This window comes from Entamoeba dispar, genomic scaffold, assembly GCF_000209125.1.
Source record: "Entamoeba dispar SAW760 scf_1105229464049 genomic scaffold, whole genome shotgun sequence".
Lineage (NCBI taxonomy): Eukaryota > Evosea > Mastigamoebida > Endamoebidae > Entamoeba > Entamoeba dispar.
Window position 1 is genome coordinate 15,649 of NW_001855998.1, and position 14,997 is coordinate 30,645.

The window sequence follows — 14,997 nt, forward strand, 5'->3', positions numbered from 1 at the left end:
TTATTTTGGGTGTTTTATATCTTTCTAATGGGGATGAAGATTTAATACCAAATTATAAGGAAAGTATTGCAACAATTATTTCACCATTAATTCAATTACCATTATCAAATGATTTCATTAAATCATTTAAAGAAAATAAAAGTAGTGTTGAAATTAGTCAACTTCCATTTTCAAAAGAATGTATTGATTTTGTTAATGGACCAGTTTGTTTATTATCAGAATATACTGCTGAATCAATACTAGGAAATGGGTCATATGGTATTGTTATGCAAGCTCATGATATTGATGGAAAAATAGTAGCAATTAAAGAAAGTGGAAAAGAGAATGTTTCAACACTTCAAAGAGAAGCAATCATTATGAGATTATGTAATCATCCTAATATTGTTAAATTTCTCAATTATACTGTTGCACAAGATTCATTTGCTTTTAGACTCAATGCACCAAATTTAAAATTAGATTTCCCAAGGGCATTTTTAATAATGGAATTGTGTGATGGAGGAGATTTAGATACTTTTCTTAGTAATTATGCAGCACAACATCATGACTATCTCCCAATTGATTTAGTTAGTAATTTATTTAAACAAATAGCAGCATCTCAACATTACCTTCATTTTGAAAAAGGGTTTATTCACCGTGATATCAAATTAGAGAACTTCTTATTGGTCAAACATGAACCTTATCCTATTGTCAAAATTGCTGATTTTGGATTTGGTCGTGCTATCGCTGATATAATGGCTACTTTTAAAGGTACTCCATTATTTACATCACCACAAATCATTAGAAAACAACCTTATACATCTAAAACAGATTTATATTCAATTGGAGTATGTTTATATCGACTTGCAACATGTCAATATCCATTTTCCACAACAAAAAAAGAATTTTATAGTCAAATGAAAGAAAGAAAAGAAGTAGAATTTCCTCTTCGTTTTAGAGAAGATAGTCGATATACCGAACTTATTGACTTAGTGAAAAAATTAATGTGTTATGACGAAGATAAACGAATATCCTGGGAAGATTTCTATAAGCATCCATACATGAGTCATATTTAATTCATTATTAGTTTTATTTGTCTTTGACGATAAAAAAGAAATCGAATTAAAAAGATTTCGAAATAGACTGTGTCTCTAATGATATTGAGAGAATTTTTAATCAGTGATTCTGCGGTTTATTTATTGTAAGACTTAAAGTCTTTGTAATTATTACAAGTGCAAAAAAATAAAAAAATTTCTTCATCAAAAGAATTAGATAAACAATGAGTTTATTATTGTCTTAAAAATTTCACTAAATAAAAGTAAGTTTCTGGTAATATAACTTAAAATAAGATTAACTGATTAAAGATGTTAATTAAAATTAGAAATTCAGAACAATAAATTTTGATTGTTTTAATCAAGAAAAATTCTTGTTTTAAATCATTTATTGATAAAAAGATAATTTTGTATATTAATATTTTATTCTTTTAGTTTAATTAGAAACAGTACTATGAACAATACTAACTTACTGAATAGTTTTTGAAGAATATGCTATTAATTTAAGATTGTTAGTACGTCAAATTTATAATTGTTATTCAAGAAAAGAAAAATAAATTATTTTTGAGATAGGTAGTGTTTCAGTGAATAAGTAAAGTACTTTTTACTTAAGTATAATAAAAATAAAACAAAAGATTAGATAAGATTCTAGATTTAACAAAAGAATCTACCAATTAAGTTTGTAAAAATAAAAAATGTAGAAATAAAATTTAGGATGTGTTTTTTTTTGATATGATCAGATAGCTATAAGTTATTTCTATCCAAAATACAACTGATGACTCTTATATAGATAATTCAATGAAAATTTTCTGATATTATCTAAAAATTATAATCATGATTCTATACTAGGTAATAATTTAGTTAATGATACAAAAGAGTATAAATGGTTAAACAAAATACCAACCATTTTATGATAACCAAAGTTAGTAAATGAGGTTAAAACAGAAGAAGTATTTAAATAGAAAGAATGAATGGACTTGAATAAGATATAAATAGTAAAATGAATAATAAAAATAGTTATAAAAGAATAATAAAACAAGATGAGCAATTCATAAATGAAATTTTAAAAGAAGAAAAAACCCTTGTTTTAATTACAAAGAACTATAGTTGTTGAGTCATTTGTTTATGAAAGTATTAATACGATTTTATGAAAGCCATCCTGATTTTAGGTTTGGAGAATTTAGTAGTTTACTTCGATTATTTCAAGTGAAATGCGAATATGACCCAAAAACTCTTGATAACGTTTATATGTATGCGACATTTGAATGCCTTGATGATATTAAAAAAATATGTTCAAGGTCAGTGTTAATTAAAACTGTATATGAAATTTGGGGAGAAGCAAAAACATATGAGGAATTAGTTCCTATTGTATATTCAAAAGCTGATGAATTAATTCCTATTCATAAAGGAAAAACATTTAGATTAAAAGTAACATGTTTTGGAAGAAATTATAAACAACCGGAACAAATTGAAAGATTTGACAAATTTAAAGATTTTAAATTATATGATTATCTTGGTAATGTTAATTTAAAAAAACCAGAATTAAGTATTGCTATTATGGAAAATATTGGTCATCTCAAAAAAGCTACAGAACAACCTAAAAATATTTATTTTGGTTATTCTTTATGTAAAGGTAATAGAAAATTGGTTAATCACTTTAGTTTAAAAGTTAGACCATATATCGGAACTACTTCTATGGATCCTGAGTTATGTGTTATTATGTCTAATATGGGTTGTTGTAGACCTGGAACTGTTATGTGTGATCCATTTACTGGAACTGGATCTACACTAGTTACTTCTGCTCATTTTGGATCATATGTTCTTGGGATGGATATTAGTAATGTTGCTATGAGGTCAAAAGCATATTACACTAAAAATACGGGAAAACCATTAAAGGATATTACTACAAATATTGACTATTACAATCTTCGTGATCATTTCTTAGGATTAGTTACTAATGATTTTGCATTATCTTCATTACAAGTCCGTCCAATGTTCGATTGTATTGTTACTGATCCACCTTATGGCATTAGAGAGGGAGCAAAAAAGGTAGGAAAAAGAAAACCTGATATGGTTCCTAAGCCAGTCATTTGGGGAGAAGACTATCATCCTCATATTCCTCAAAGAATTCAATATGGAATAGATCAAATACTTCATGACCTCTTCTTGTTTGCTGCACAAAATTTGGTCGTTGGTGGAAGATTAGTTTTTTGGTTCCCTTCTATCTTTCCAGAAGATCGTGGAAAAGATTTTCCAAATGAAGTAATGGGTTGTTTAGAGTTAGCTGCAAATAGTCTTCAAGTATTATGTCATTCTTGGGGAAGGAGATTAATCACATTAACAAAGGTTAGGGAGTTCCAAGGGGAAATGGACATTCCAACAGAATGGGAAAAGGATTTAAGTGACTTCAGAAAACGAGTCCTTGGTCCAGGTAATTGAATGTTTTCATATTATTTAATGTTATATATAACGAATATACAATTAAGTATTTATAGAAATATTATTAAAATAATTATAATTTTTTCGTATTTTTAGACCACAGAAAATAATAAAAAATAAAACGAATTTACTTATTAAATCAAAAAAAAAAACAAGTCGGGAACTGTCAATAAGAAATAAGAAAAATCCCGAAAATAAATCCCATTACTCAACAAAACTCACAAAAAACAATCTCATGTTTTTTTCTTTGATAAAATTTGAATGTCTCTTTCAACATCACCTATAAAAGAAAATAAGAGATACTAAAAATAGGGCTTCCTGAAATCTTATTTTCAGATCAAAGGTGTGAGACTATGACTTCCACAATCAGATTACCAAAGAAAATGAGTTTCTATTATTCTCAATTCAGTGATACCCTGTTTTCAGAAGAAAAAAAACAATTAAATGAAATGGAAATGTGGTTGGAAGTTCAAAAGTATTTGAGTCAATGTCAGTTAGTAACAATAAATTATATTGATGTGTGTATATCTTCTACTCTTACTATTTGGAACTGTCAAATAACTGTAACTCTCAGTAATGATTTTCCTCATCTTTTCATTATTTTTCCTAAATCATTTGGGTTTTATATCAACAATCAACCAAACCAAATTGTTTTTGATTATTTTAATTTTGCTTTAATTGCACTTCAATCAACTGACCATTGTTTTACCCTGAAATTTACTTCATTCACCGAGTTCTCTTTTAATAGTTTGTGTCCCTATTTCTCTTTCCTTCCCATTTATTATCTCTGACTTTTCAGATTGTCCTAGTCTTGTAATAACATTGCCTTTAATCGAAAATGATCACAAAATGACAACTATTAACTTTAGTATCACTTCCAATAATGTCATGTCTATTCACCCTAGATTCTCATCTTTTTTCGAAGTTTCTGAAGTTTCTAATACACTAGAACGTTCAGTTTACCTGAAAAGTACACAAGGAATGCTTTCTCAAAATTCTTCATTTTTAGTTACATTATCATCTCTTCCAGGTTCTTCAATATTATGTGATGAAGGAAAATCTTCTTTTCTTATGAATTCATCAACATCATTACTTCCGATAGTATCTGATCGTATTTCTTATTTTTGTGGTTATATGACCACTTACTTATCTCTAAACGAAAAAGTTCCATCTTCATGTTTTATCTTCATTAATATGAAAAATCAAAACATTATAAATAAAATCCTCAGTTCAATTTCTAAAACTTTGTCTCATTGCAAAGTAATTACAGTTATACGAATTAATAACAGTGATATCATCATTGAGGATCAATTCGAGAGACTTCCTAGTTGCATCTCTGACCACACAATTATTCCTGTTCCCTCTCAATCTATTTCAGAACTTATCAAAACGTATAAAAAAGAAGAAAAAGAAATTGAAGTTATTATTGCAACTGATGAAGTGAAATTTCAAAATGAAATATTCCCTCTAATTAGGGAAGGTCATTCAATTACACTACTATGTACTGAAGAAGAAGGGAAAAAGGAAAATGATCTCAATCTTTATAATGGATTAGATTGTTCTGTTATTCACCATGAATTAAATGAATCATTCTTACAACAAATATTTGAAAGAATTCGACAAAAAGAGAAATTACCAAACATTCAATGTAACGAAAATGCAATTGCAATACAAAACTCACCAAGAAGTTTTGTAAAAACACGAAAATCACTTATGTTTATGTGCCCTGCTATGGAAGTCAATGGGATAATGTTAGGAGATAAAACACCAGAGAGAAGTCCCATTAGTTGTGTTGAAGCAGTATTATATTTATTTCACCAAATGAAACAATGGTCAGTTTGTATCCCAAAATTAAATGCAAAGACAATGATTAGAGAAGAAGTTGTAAAACGTAGGTGTGTAAGACAAAGACCAATAGAAACACAGAGAGGAGGAAGATGTATTTCAACACAGTTAACTCGTGGGTGCAGAGAACAATTAAAAGAACAAAGAGTTTGTAATAGTTCATTAAGTGAAAGAGCAAAAGAAATAAATGATAGTCAAAGAGAAAAAACTAAAGCAAAAACAGCTCCACGAAGAGGGTTAGTTCGAATGGCTGGAATGATAGGATTAACACGAGAAGACAAAATGAAAAAATTTCAAGATGTAATTCAAAAAACACAATCAGACGTTCTTGGGCTTGATTCGATTAAGTTAGTTGATGTTAAGGATAGAATTGTTAATGGGTATTTAAAGAAGTATCAAGGAAAGTGTATTCCAATGAGTTTTAGGGATGATGTTCAACGACTAATGGAATCACAAAAATGGGAAGAAATTGGTGAACTTAATGAAGGAAATGTGTTTGTTTCAACCAATAAAATAGATGAACTTTTAAACAATGTAGAAATTAAAGAATGTGAAAGAAAAGTAGAGAGGAAGGTCTGGTTTTCAAGGAGTTCAAGCATTGGACCTAAGAAAAGAATGGAAGATTTTGATGTTTTTGTTGAAGATATGAGAATGCTTAGTAATAAAACATCAGAAAATATTGCATTTTTTGGAGTATTTGATGGACATTTAGGAACATCTACTGCTGATTATTGTTCATTTAAAATATATAATGAAATTATTCGACACAAAGATTTTCCCAATAATTTGAAAAGGGTCATTAGTGATGCTATTTATTCTGTAGAAAATGGATTTAAACCACTAGCAGAAAAACTTAGTGCTAATGCAGGAACAACAGCAGCAATTGCATTAATTACTGAAAGAAATATTATAACAGCAAATGTTGGAGATACAGAAATTGTATTATGTAGAAAAGGAATGAAACCAGAAGTATTATCAACACGACATGTTCCAAAAGAAGAAAATGAAAAGAAAAGGATTGAAGAAGCAGGGGGAAAAGTTTACAATAACAATGGATGGAGAGTTGAAGGATTATTAGGAGTTTCAAGAAGTATTGGAGATGAACCATTAAAGAAATGTGTTACATGTGATCCATCTATTGTTGAAAAAGAATTAAAAGGAGATGAAGAATTTTTAGTTATTGCAAGTGATGGATTTTGGGATGTGTTTAGTTATGAAAATGCAACAACAATTATTCGTTTGTTTCTTGGAAAAGAACAATTTGATAGTGGAGTTGATGAAGATGGAGTAAGTTTACCAAAGAATTTAAAAGATATGGCACGGTATCTTGTTGATGTAGCAATCAAAAGAAAGACATTAGATAATGTCACTGTTTCAATTTGTTTTTTCAATAATCATTGTTGAAGTTATTTATAATTATATTTTAATGGTTTTTTTTTTTAATTTTTAAGTTTGAGTCTTAATGAACTATTTATTGAGATTATAAAAGATTTTAAACATTATTAAAAACTCAAATGAAGACATTAGAACCATTTTATTTATCCATTGTTGCATTATACTTAAAAGGAACAACAACGTTTCAATTATTTCTAAAAGTTAGTAAGAATTGTGAAAATGCTATTAAAATGCTTCATATTAATCCATATAATGTGGTGGCATATCTTCCATATTTAATAAAAGTTATTCCAAATATTAGTGCTTTATATATTAATGCTTTAGAAGCACAAGATTTATTAACAAGTAAAGAAGTTGAAATGATAACATGGATCGATTCAACAAAAAATCAATGCGACATATCTAAATTAAATGAAACAATATCTGAAAAGGTTTTAAATGTAAGAATAAACAATTCTCAAATACAATTTCTTTATAAACTAAAAAATGTTCAAAAAGTTATTATTGAACAAATTAATAATATTAATGAACAAAATATTGCAATTTTAAAACATTTACAAAGTTTAAAAATCTTAGTGTTATATTTCAAAAAGATTAATCAAGAAAGTATTGATTTAATTGTTAGATATTCTCAACAACAATCATTTGTTGTTATTAATATTGTAGTAGATAATTATTTCAATAGAATTGGAGAAACTAAGAATATTCATTATTTTAATCATATTAAACAAGAAAAAGTTATGTTAGGTGAAGAAGTTATAACTTTTAATAATTGTATTCTTGATGAAGAAACATTCCAATTTAGATTAAACAAATATTCAATAAATAGAATAAAAGAACTTATTATTGAAACAGATATTTTAGATATTAAGTCATTGTGTTTAAATAACTATATAATTTCTAAATTATCAATAACAATTCATAAAGGATGTACATTTTTTTTAAAACTTCCTTCTAAATTAGAAGAATTAAATATTAATGCACCAAAGTGTATTATTTTGATGAAAGATACTAAAGATTGGAAAATTAGACGAATCTCAATAAAATGTGATATTAGAATAGTTGATAATGAATTTAAAGAAGTATCTAAAACACAATTAATAAATATAAACGAGGTTATTAATTATTTTAAATTTATTTCATATAATGGAAAGTATAGATTCAATGGAGTATGTAACTTAGTAACATTACATCTTGAATGTGCTTTTGATTTCCTTGAATTAGAAAATCAACACAATAGTATGAGGTGGTATAATCATAATATTGTAGAATGCATAATTGTTAATAGATGGTGTAATTGTACTATCAATTGTCCATTTAGTTTTATATATTCAAAATTTTGGTTGGAATCTGGAGCTTATGAGATGACTTCAATAGAGAATGATAATGAAAAAATAATTGCTAGTCCATTAATTGCAAAAATGGATGATTATTATTTGAAAGAGCATGGATTGATTAAAAGTCGGGATAGTAATACTTCTTATAAAAAGATTTTAATAAGATATAACACTAGACCATATGTCCTAGAATTGACTGATGGTTTAAAGAAGTTAAAATGCCAAGTCATGAGATGTTTTGAAATGGACTATGGTGACTATAATTATTTCTTAAAGCATGGTGTGTATGTACTTAAAAGTAAAAACTTAAATAAACTAGATCTTAAATCTAGTATAAAACACATTTTAAATTTATTAATTGGAGATAAAAAAAGAATAGTAGATAATGAATATAATCTTGAAATCAGAACAGGACAAGATTATATATTCTTTAATGACTTTCTTGCTGGATATGGAAATAAAAACAATAAACGTGGAGCAATAAAAATTCCTGTTGATCAAGATGAAACTGCCATTATTTATTACAGTAATTCACTTTCTATAATTGATAACTCTTATCAAACAGCAACTGACAATAACCAAAAGGTTTTATACAAAGACTCATTAAAAGAGAACAAATACAAACCAAATGAGATAAAAAGATTACTCAAAGAAAATAAAAAAGAACAAGTACTTGAATTGTTAGATTATGAAAAAGAAGATGATGAAGATATTGAGTGTCTTGATGAAGAGGCTGAACAATATTTATGGAAAGAATAAACTAAGTTAATATTTTGAATTCAAATTACTATGTTTTGAAATGAGAAAAGGCATGAATTGGTCTATCTAAACCTTGTTACCTCTTCTAGTAACTTAAATACTTTGAAAACTTTTTATGTTTATATTGACACTATTTCAACCACTAATCATCCATCATTTACATTAAGTAAATCATAATTTCACAATAAGAGAGTTAAAAAAAAAAAAGAATAATTATACATTTCTACATTGAAAGAGAAGGAATATTTCAATTTTTTTAAAACCATAATAATGAAACCGAGAATTTTAATGGAGCTATTTGGTTATCATTTTGGCGTAGTACCACTAATTAGTTTAAAATGGTATTATGGTTATTTCTTGTATTTTTGTATTTGATCAGATTTATTTATTTGTCAAAATAATAATATCCTCACTATGAATAAAATAATTCCTGAAGGTACATTTGAATTTACTTCATAGATGCATACAATGACAATATGTTTGTATAATTTAAATATTCTAATAAAAAATAAACTGGTGGTATTGTTTTATATAGAAATACACAACAACATATTAATTTATATGTTGTGTAAATTAAATTGATAATACTGAAATAATAAGAAATATTTTTATTAGATTCATAAACAAATTATCATTAATCAGCATGTCAAAACAATATTTGTTTGATTATTAACTATTACTAATAACTAAATTCAATCAAAGGATTAATCAATAATGCATGTTTTGGTATTAGAATACTTAATAAATTGTCAGAATATCTTCAATAAATAATAAATCAGTGTGAATAAAGAATAGTCTTAGAATTTAATCAAATAAAGAATAGATTAAAAAGAATAAGGTCTTGATTAAAAAAGATTAAATTGTATTATTGAAGAAACCAAGTTTTATTCCAATAATTAACTAAAAGTAAGTAAATAATGATATAAAGTATTGTACTAATAATCAAAGTATTGTTAAAGAAATAAACAAACATTGATTAGATACATTTTATAATAATTTATAAATAAATAAAAGTGGTTTAGTCAATTAAATCAATTATATGACTCTTTTTAATGTTGGTAAAAGATGTTCTTTTGAACATGGTATGTGTTTTCTGGTTATTTCATGTTCAGTTTGATCTGTTTTATGGTCTTTTGATTTTGTAATAACTAAATTAGGTAATACATTTATTTGATTTTGATTTTCAGTGTTTTCATCTATTTCATCAGTTTCATTTGAATTAGTTATAAATTCATCTAATTCTTTACTAACATTATTAGACAATTCTAAATTATTAGGATCAGAAATGTGTTTAAAATCAAGTTGAATTACTGGTCTATTAAAGATTTCATCATTAACATCACAACATCTTCCAGGCATTGCATTAAATATTAAATCATCTTCACTATAACTAAAAATATAACATTCTTCTTCTTCTTCAAATTGTTTTTGAATTGTTTCATTACAAACATAACTTGGAAGATATTCTTTTTCTTTTTCAATTGATGTTTCTTTAATTTCCTTATAATCTAAACTAGTTTCTTTTTGAATTTCATTATTTTGGATAATATGTTGAATTCTTTTATTACTTTCAAATGATTTTAAAATCTTTTCTTTTATTTCTTTTTGACTAGTAAATTGCATTGCAATAAATTTTCCAGTCTCAATATCACTTTTAAATCCATCTTCTATTATTGTTTTTATTTTATTAATAACTTCTGAGTCAGTTGGTTCAAGTTGTTTTATCAATCTATAGTCAAGTGTTATAAAAGATGAATATTTATTAAATTGTATACTTTTTATTAATACCCATTTATTAAGCATTGATTTTGTATCAATTATTTTAGTTTTAAAGGATACTGATTGACAAATTTTCTTTAAATAATTCATACCAAACCAATTAGTTTTACTAATTGAATTAATAATATTTTTAATTTCAGATGGATCAAACCCAATAATCATTACTATTTTGTTTATTGGTATATTATCTTTTTCTAAATAAATAATGTCAATGACATAACCAATAATATCAAAAAACATTCCTTCTTGACGAAGATATTTATTAGTATCTTGTGTAATGAAATTAATTTCATTACTTGGTTTATTATAATGAATATTTTGAATAAATTTTACTTCTTGTTGATTCATAATGTATTTATTTCCTTGATTAAATTCTCCATTTGTTTTATATTCAAGTAGATATATTCCTTGATTATAAAACAACCATTTTGTATTATTTGTTTCATTACTCTGAAGATGAATAATTAAATACTTTTTCTTTTTTTCATTTTTTGAAATTTCATAATCTTCTACTAATATATTGTTAATAATAACTCTCATTTGTGGTTTAGCTACTTTCATAAATGGAATACCAAACAATCTTCCTTTTGATGAAAACAATTCTCTTTTAAACCAGATGAGATAATATTCTTCTCCTTCTCCTATTTCTATCCAATATCCATCTTTAGTATGTCCTAATGATATCACTTCTCCTTTCATACTTTTTCCATTAAGACTGATAGATTCATCTTCCTTCCATTCATCTCTTATATAATCAAGTCTATCTATTGTGTTTTCTTCTTCTTCTTTATAAGTTGGTGTTTCCGAATAATGTGGATTTTGCATCATCATCATCTCAATAGTCTTGGTTCAAATCAATGAGATCTTTTGAGTTCAATAATATAATGTTGTTTGAATAATAAATAAAAACTAAAAAGTATAATTAAAAAAAAACTAATAAATTATTATCATGGAGAATTTACATACTACTATCCAACAAATAATAAAACAATGTACTTCTAATAACCCAATTGACCTTGAGTCATTAAATAAAATTAATACATGGTATTTCAATATTATTGTTAATAAAGATAATTTAGAAGAAAAAGAATTAATTGAATCAACCCTATTTGAGATGTACTCAACATTCTGTCATTACATTGAAACTAACAAAAATGACCCAAAAATATTATTTCTTCTTGAATCTGTTCATAATATAATTTTAAAAGAATATTTTATTCATTACAGTTTCATAATCAATTATTATGCACCATGTGAATTAAATAAAATTAATAAAGAACCTAATCAAGCAATTAAAAATTATTCAAAATATTTAATATTTATTGAGAAAGTAATGTGTCTTTCATCTGAAGTAAATTCAGCATTTTATTATCTTCAATCAGATATTAAACAAATTATTCCTTTTATTGTTAATGCTCTTACACTTCCTTATCCTGATTTATTAAATAATACTATTAATTTACTTCTTCATTTTAATCCAGAAGATATTCCTATTCCTAAAACTATTATTCCATTATCAATTTATTTAAAATCAGTATTTAAAAACAATGAAATTAAATTAATCTATCAATTTATTCAACATTTACTTGGACCTTCTCTTCATAAACATCCTTTACTTGATGCTTTATTTGGATTAGATAGAAAAGAATTAATAACATCACGTTTAAATGAATTTCCAATTCAATTCTTTATTGCTGATATTAATAATAAAGAGTTAAATTCATTATTACTTAATCTTTTACAATCACCATATCAACACCATTTCATTCAAATATTACAATTAATTCATTCTCCATTATTCTCTACAGACCCAAATCAACTTCTTCAATTTATTTCAACTCCTTTTTATTTCTTTGTTCTATCTTATTTCATTCAACTTAAAGATGTTCCTTTTTCATCAGCAATTATTGAATGTTATAAAAACCAACATGAAAATCTTATTCCTGTATTATTAGAAGAAGCAACTAAACAAAGTGGAATTTTAGCTGTTAAATCTATATTAAAAGTATGTGTATTATCAAATGTAGTGTCTGATAAAATAAGACATCTTTGTATTTGTAAAATAGCATTCTTTATGAATAAAAATAAACCATTTGCTGATGAAATTCGTAGATATGGTGAATTCTTTGGAATGATAGAAGAAAATATAAAGAAAGAACATGACACTGTAAGTGAAAGTTTTTTTATGTCATTAGCAGCATTGAGTGGATATGATATTTTATTAATTTCTCAATATTCAAGATTTAAAGAATTTATTATTGAAGCTCTTCAAAAACCAACTAAAGCAAGAATTACCTTTTTAATGATGCTAAGTAAAACTTTAGAAGGAAGAAAATTATTAAAAGAAAGAATAAATGAAATAAATAATATTAGATTATTAATTCAAAATTCTCTTATTAAAAATGAAGAAATAAAAGGATTACAATTATTTCTTCAATCTTATGATACTTTAACAAATATTAACTAATTGTAATGAAAATAATAATTATTATTTTGATTGATTAAATCTTTTTTATTTATTTAAAAATTTAAATTTTAAATTAAATTTGAATTAATATTAAATCTTTCTCAAGTTCTTTATAATATCCACTTCTCATTTTATCAATTCTTTGTAATATTTTTATAAAATCTTTTACTTCTTTATCACTTAATAATTGTATAGTATTATCAATTTTCTTAGTAATTTGATATAATTCAATCATTGTAAATATTACCCATTTAGAATTTGGTTCTATATCATTTAATTCTTTAATTTTATTAAATTGTTCTTTTAAAATATTTATCCATTCTTCTTTTTTATTTAATTCATTATAACATTTCATTCCAGTACCAAGAAGCCATCTATAATAAATCCATCCACTTTGATCATTTGGTTCAATATAAAATGCATTTAATAATAATTCAAATTCTGATTCAATAACTTTTTCTAATTGTAAATTATTATAAGAACTAAAGATAACACTACGATGATGCCATGCACTATAATTACTAAAATTTTTATTAATTGTATTTGTAATAAATTTTAAATCATCTTCTTGACTTATTTTTCCTTGTTCTAAAATCCATAAATAATATCCCCAACAATGAACTATTTTATTATTTAAGTGTTTTTTTTTATTATTTTATATAGAGATATTAAAATTAACAAACAATTTCTTGAATCTTTTTCAATCATTTTAGCACATAACTCTCTTTCTATCTCAAATTTAGGATGTTCCATTTTAGAAATACTCCATTTTCTATGATACCAAATAACATATGATTTGGAATTTTTTGGAAGAAGGTTCTTTGTTAATTCTAATTCATTTGATAAAATCTTATCAATTTCATTCTTTTCTTTCTTTAATAATTCTTCTATCATTTCTTTCCTTTCATTCCAATACTGATAATCCTGTGATGAAATATTAAGTAATTCTGAATTAATTTTTAATTGTTCTTCAAGACTTCCTGTTTTATTTCTATATTTTTCTTTTAATTCATTAAATATTTTAATTTTATTTTGTGTTTCTTTTGCTGCCTCAATCTGTATTTTTTCTGCTTTAGTTACTCCGTGCTATATCAAATAAATATCTTTCTTCTTTTTAAAAATGAGACAAACCATTCTCAACAAAATGAAATCTCTATTTTTTTTTTTTTTTAGTTTATTGTTATCATTTTTGTTTGATTTTATTAGAATTATACTATACTAGAACTTGACAATTTCATTTCTAATTGAACAATCAATATCTTATAATCTAACACTTCTTTACATAATGGGAATAAAACAACTCCTTCCTTTTGTTTCATCAATCATCCATAAATCATCAATTGATAAATTTAAAAATAAAAAAGCTGCTATTGATGGATATGCTTTACTTCATAGAATTGCTACAAGAAACCCAAGACAAGTTGTAGTGAATAATGATTACTTTTTCATTGTAAATGGAATGTTAGAATATCTCAAATTCTTTAATATACACAAAATTATACCAATTTTTGTTTTTGATGGTGCAACTTTACCCTCAAAAAAACTTATTGAAGAAGAACGTTTGAAACGAAGAAAATCTGCCTATTCAAATGCTTTGAAATATGAAAAAGAAGGAAATCAAATTGAGGCATTAATTTGCTGGAAACAAGCAATAGACATTACTCCATTTCATGCATCAAAAGTAATTAATGCATTTCATAAACGAGGAGTTCAATGTATTGTTGCCCCTTATGGAGCAGATGCACAGATGGCGTATTTATCCAGAACAGGTTATGTAGATGTTGTAATATGTGAAGATAGTGATATGATTCCATATGGTTGTTCTGTTGTATTATTTAAATTAAATATTGTATCAAATATATGTGATGTATATCAAGCACAAGATTTACCTAAAACACCATTTGGAATTAATGTTACATTATTCCAACTTCAAATTACATGTATATTA

The 14,997-nt window shown here is 25.1% G+C and overlaps 8 protein-coding genes across 8 annotated transcripts in view, besides 18 other annotated features; 6 read left to right on the forward strand and 2 right to left on the reverse strand.

The window, feature by feature from the left end:
- The window catches only part of EDI_247400 (serine/threonine protein kinase ULK3, putative), a gene marked incomplete at both ends in the record, with an annotated part of 1,220 nt that extends 168 nt beyond the window's left edge, over positions 1-1,052 (forward strand). Inside the window, one exon of the mRNA XM_001741781.1 lies at positions 40-1,052. Coding sequence (XP_001741833.1) covers positions 40-1,052 — 1,013 coding nt within the window. The remainder of the gene's footprint in view (positions 1-39) is intronic.
- A 353-nt stretch (positions 1,053-1,405) lies between these two features.
- Positions 1,406-1,471: a sequence feature (AT_rich).
- A 543-nt stretch (positions 1,472-2,014) lies between these two features.
- Positions 2,015-2,064: a sequence feature (AT_rich).
- EDI_247510 (uncharacterized protein) lies at positions 2,029-4,258 on the forward strand (the record flags this gene model as incomplete). Its single annotated transcript, XM_001741782.1, has 4 exons — positions 2,029-2,134; positions 2,161-3,459; positions 3,642-3,704; positions 3,780-4,258. The coding sequence occupies 4 exons, from the start codon at positions 2,029-2,031 to the stop codon at positions 4,256-4,258; spliced, it is 1,947 nt and encodes a 648-aa protein (XP_001741834.1).
- Positions 3,476-3,552: a sequence feature (AT_rich).
- Positions 3,571-3,619: a sequence feature (AT_rich).
- Positions 4,259-4,316: 58 nt separating the features above from the next.
- EDI_247520 (protein phosphatase 2C, putative) lies at positions 4,317-6,716 on the forward strand (the record flags this gene model as incomplete). Its single annotated transcript, XM_001741783.1, has 1 exon — positions 4,317-6,716. The coding sequence occupies one exon, from the start codon at positions 4,317-4,319 to the stop codon at positions 6,714-6,716; it is 2,400 nt and encodes a 799-aa protein (XP_001741835.1).
- A 2-nt stretch (positions 6,717-6,718) lies between these two features.
- Positions 6,719-6,762: a sequence feature (AT_rich).
- Positions 6,763-6,826: 64 nt separating this feature from the next.
- On the forward strand, positions 6,827-8,803 carry EDI_247530 (uncharacterized protein; the record flags this gene model as incomplete). The annotated part of the gene is made up of 1 exon (XM_001741784.1): positions 6,827-8,803. One exon carries the CDS (start codon positions 6,827-6,829, stop codon positions 8,801-8,803), a length of 1,977 nt encoding a protein of 658 aa, XP_001741836.1.
- Positions 7,824-7,855: a sequence feature (AT_rich).
- Positions 8,804-9,286: 483 nt separating the features above from the next.
- Positions 9,287-9,316: a sequence feature (AT_rich).
- Positions 9,317-9,787: 471 nt separating this feature from the next.
- Positions 9,788-9,816: a sequence feature (AT_rich).
- A 22-nt stretch (positions 9,817-9,838) lies between these two features.
- EDI_247540 (uncharacterized protein) lies at positions 9,839-11,416 on the reverse strand (the record flags this gene model as incomplete). The annotated part of the gene is made up of 1 exon (XM_001741785.1): positions 9,839-11,416. One exon carries the CDS (start codon positions 11,414-11,416, stop codon positions 9,839-9,841), a length of 1,578 nt encoding a protein of 525 aa, XP_001741837.1.
- Positions 10,699-10,719: a sequence feature (AT_rich).
- A 60-nt stretch (positions 11,417-11,476) lies between the features above and the next one.
- Positions 11,477-11,530: a sequence feature (AT_rich).
- Position 11,531: 1 nt separating this feature from the next.
- On the forward strand, positions 11,532-13,049 carry EDI_247550 (uncharacterized protein; the record flags this gene model as incomplete). The annotated part of the gene is made up of 1 exon (XM_001741786.1): positions 11,532-13,049. The coding sequence occupies one exon, from the start codon at positions 11,532-11,534 to the stop codon at positions 13,047-13,049; it is 1,518 nt and encodes a 505-aa protein (XP_001741838.1).
- Positions 11,773-11,801: a sequence feature (AT_rich).
- Positions 11,873-11,906: a sequence feature (AT_rich).
- Positions 12,914-12,965: a sequence feature (AT_rich).
- Positions 13,050-13,057: 8 nt separating the features above from the next.
- Positions 13,058-13,145: a sequence feature (AT_rich).
- EDI_247560 (geranylgeranyl transferase type-2 subunit alpha, putative) lies at positions 13,123-14,183 on the reverse strand (the record flags this gene model as incomplete). Its single annotated transcript, XM_001741787.1, has 3 exons — positions 13,123-13,670; positions 13,733-14,135; positions 14,181-14,183. 3 exons carry the CDS (start codon positions 14,181-14,183, stop codon positions 13,123-13,125), a joined length of 954 nt encoding a protein of 317 aa, XP_001741839.1.
- Positions 13,321-13,365: a sequence feature (AT_rich).
- Positions 13,563-13,610: a sequence feature (AT_rich).
- Positions 13,672-13,727: a sequence feature (AT_rich).
- Positions 14,033-14,083: a sequence feature (AT_rich).
- A 151-nt stretch (positions 14,184-14,334) lies between the features above and the next one.
- EDI_247570 (exonuclease, putative) overlaps positions 14,335-14,997 on the forward strand; it is a gene marked incomplete at both ends in the record, with an annotated part of 777 nt that continues 114 nt past the window's right edge. The window contains one exon of the mRNA XM_001733516.1: positions 14,335-14,997. This exon is cut by the window's right edge and continues 114 nt beyond it. Coding sequence (XP_001733568.1) covers positions 14,335-14,997 — 663 coding nt within the window.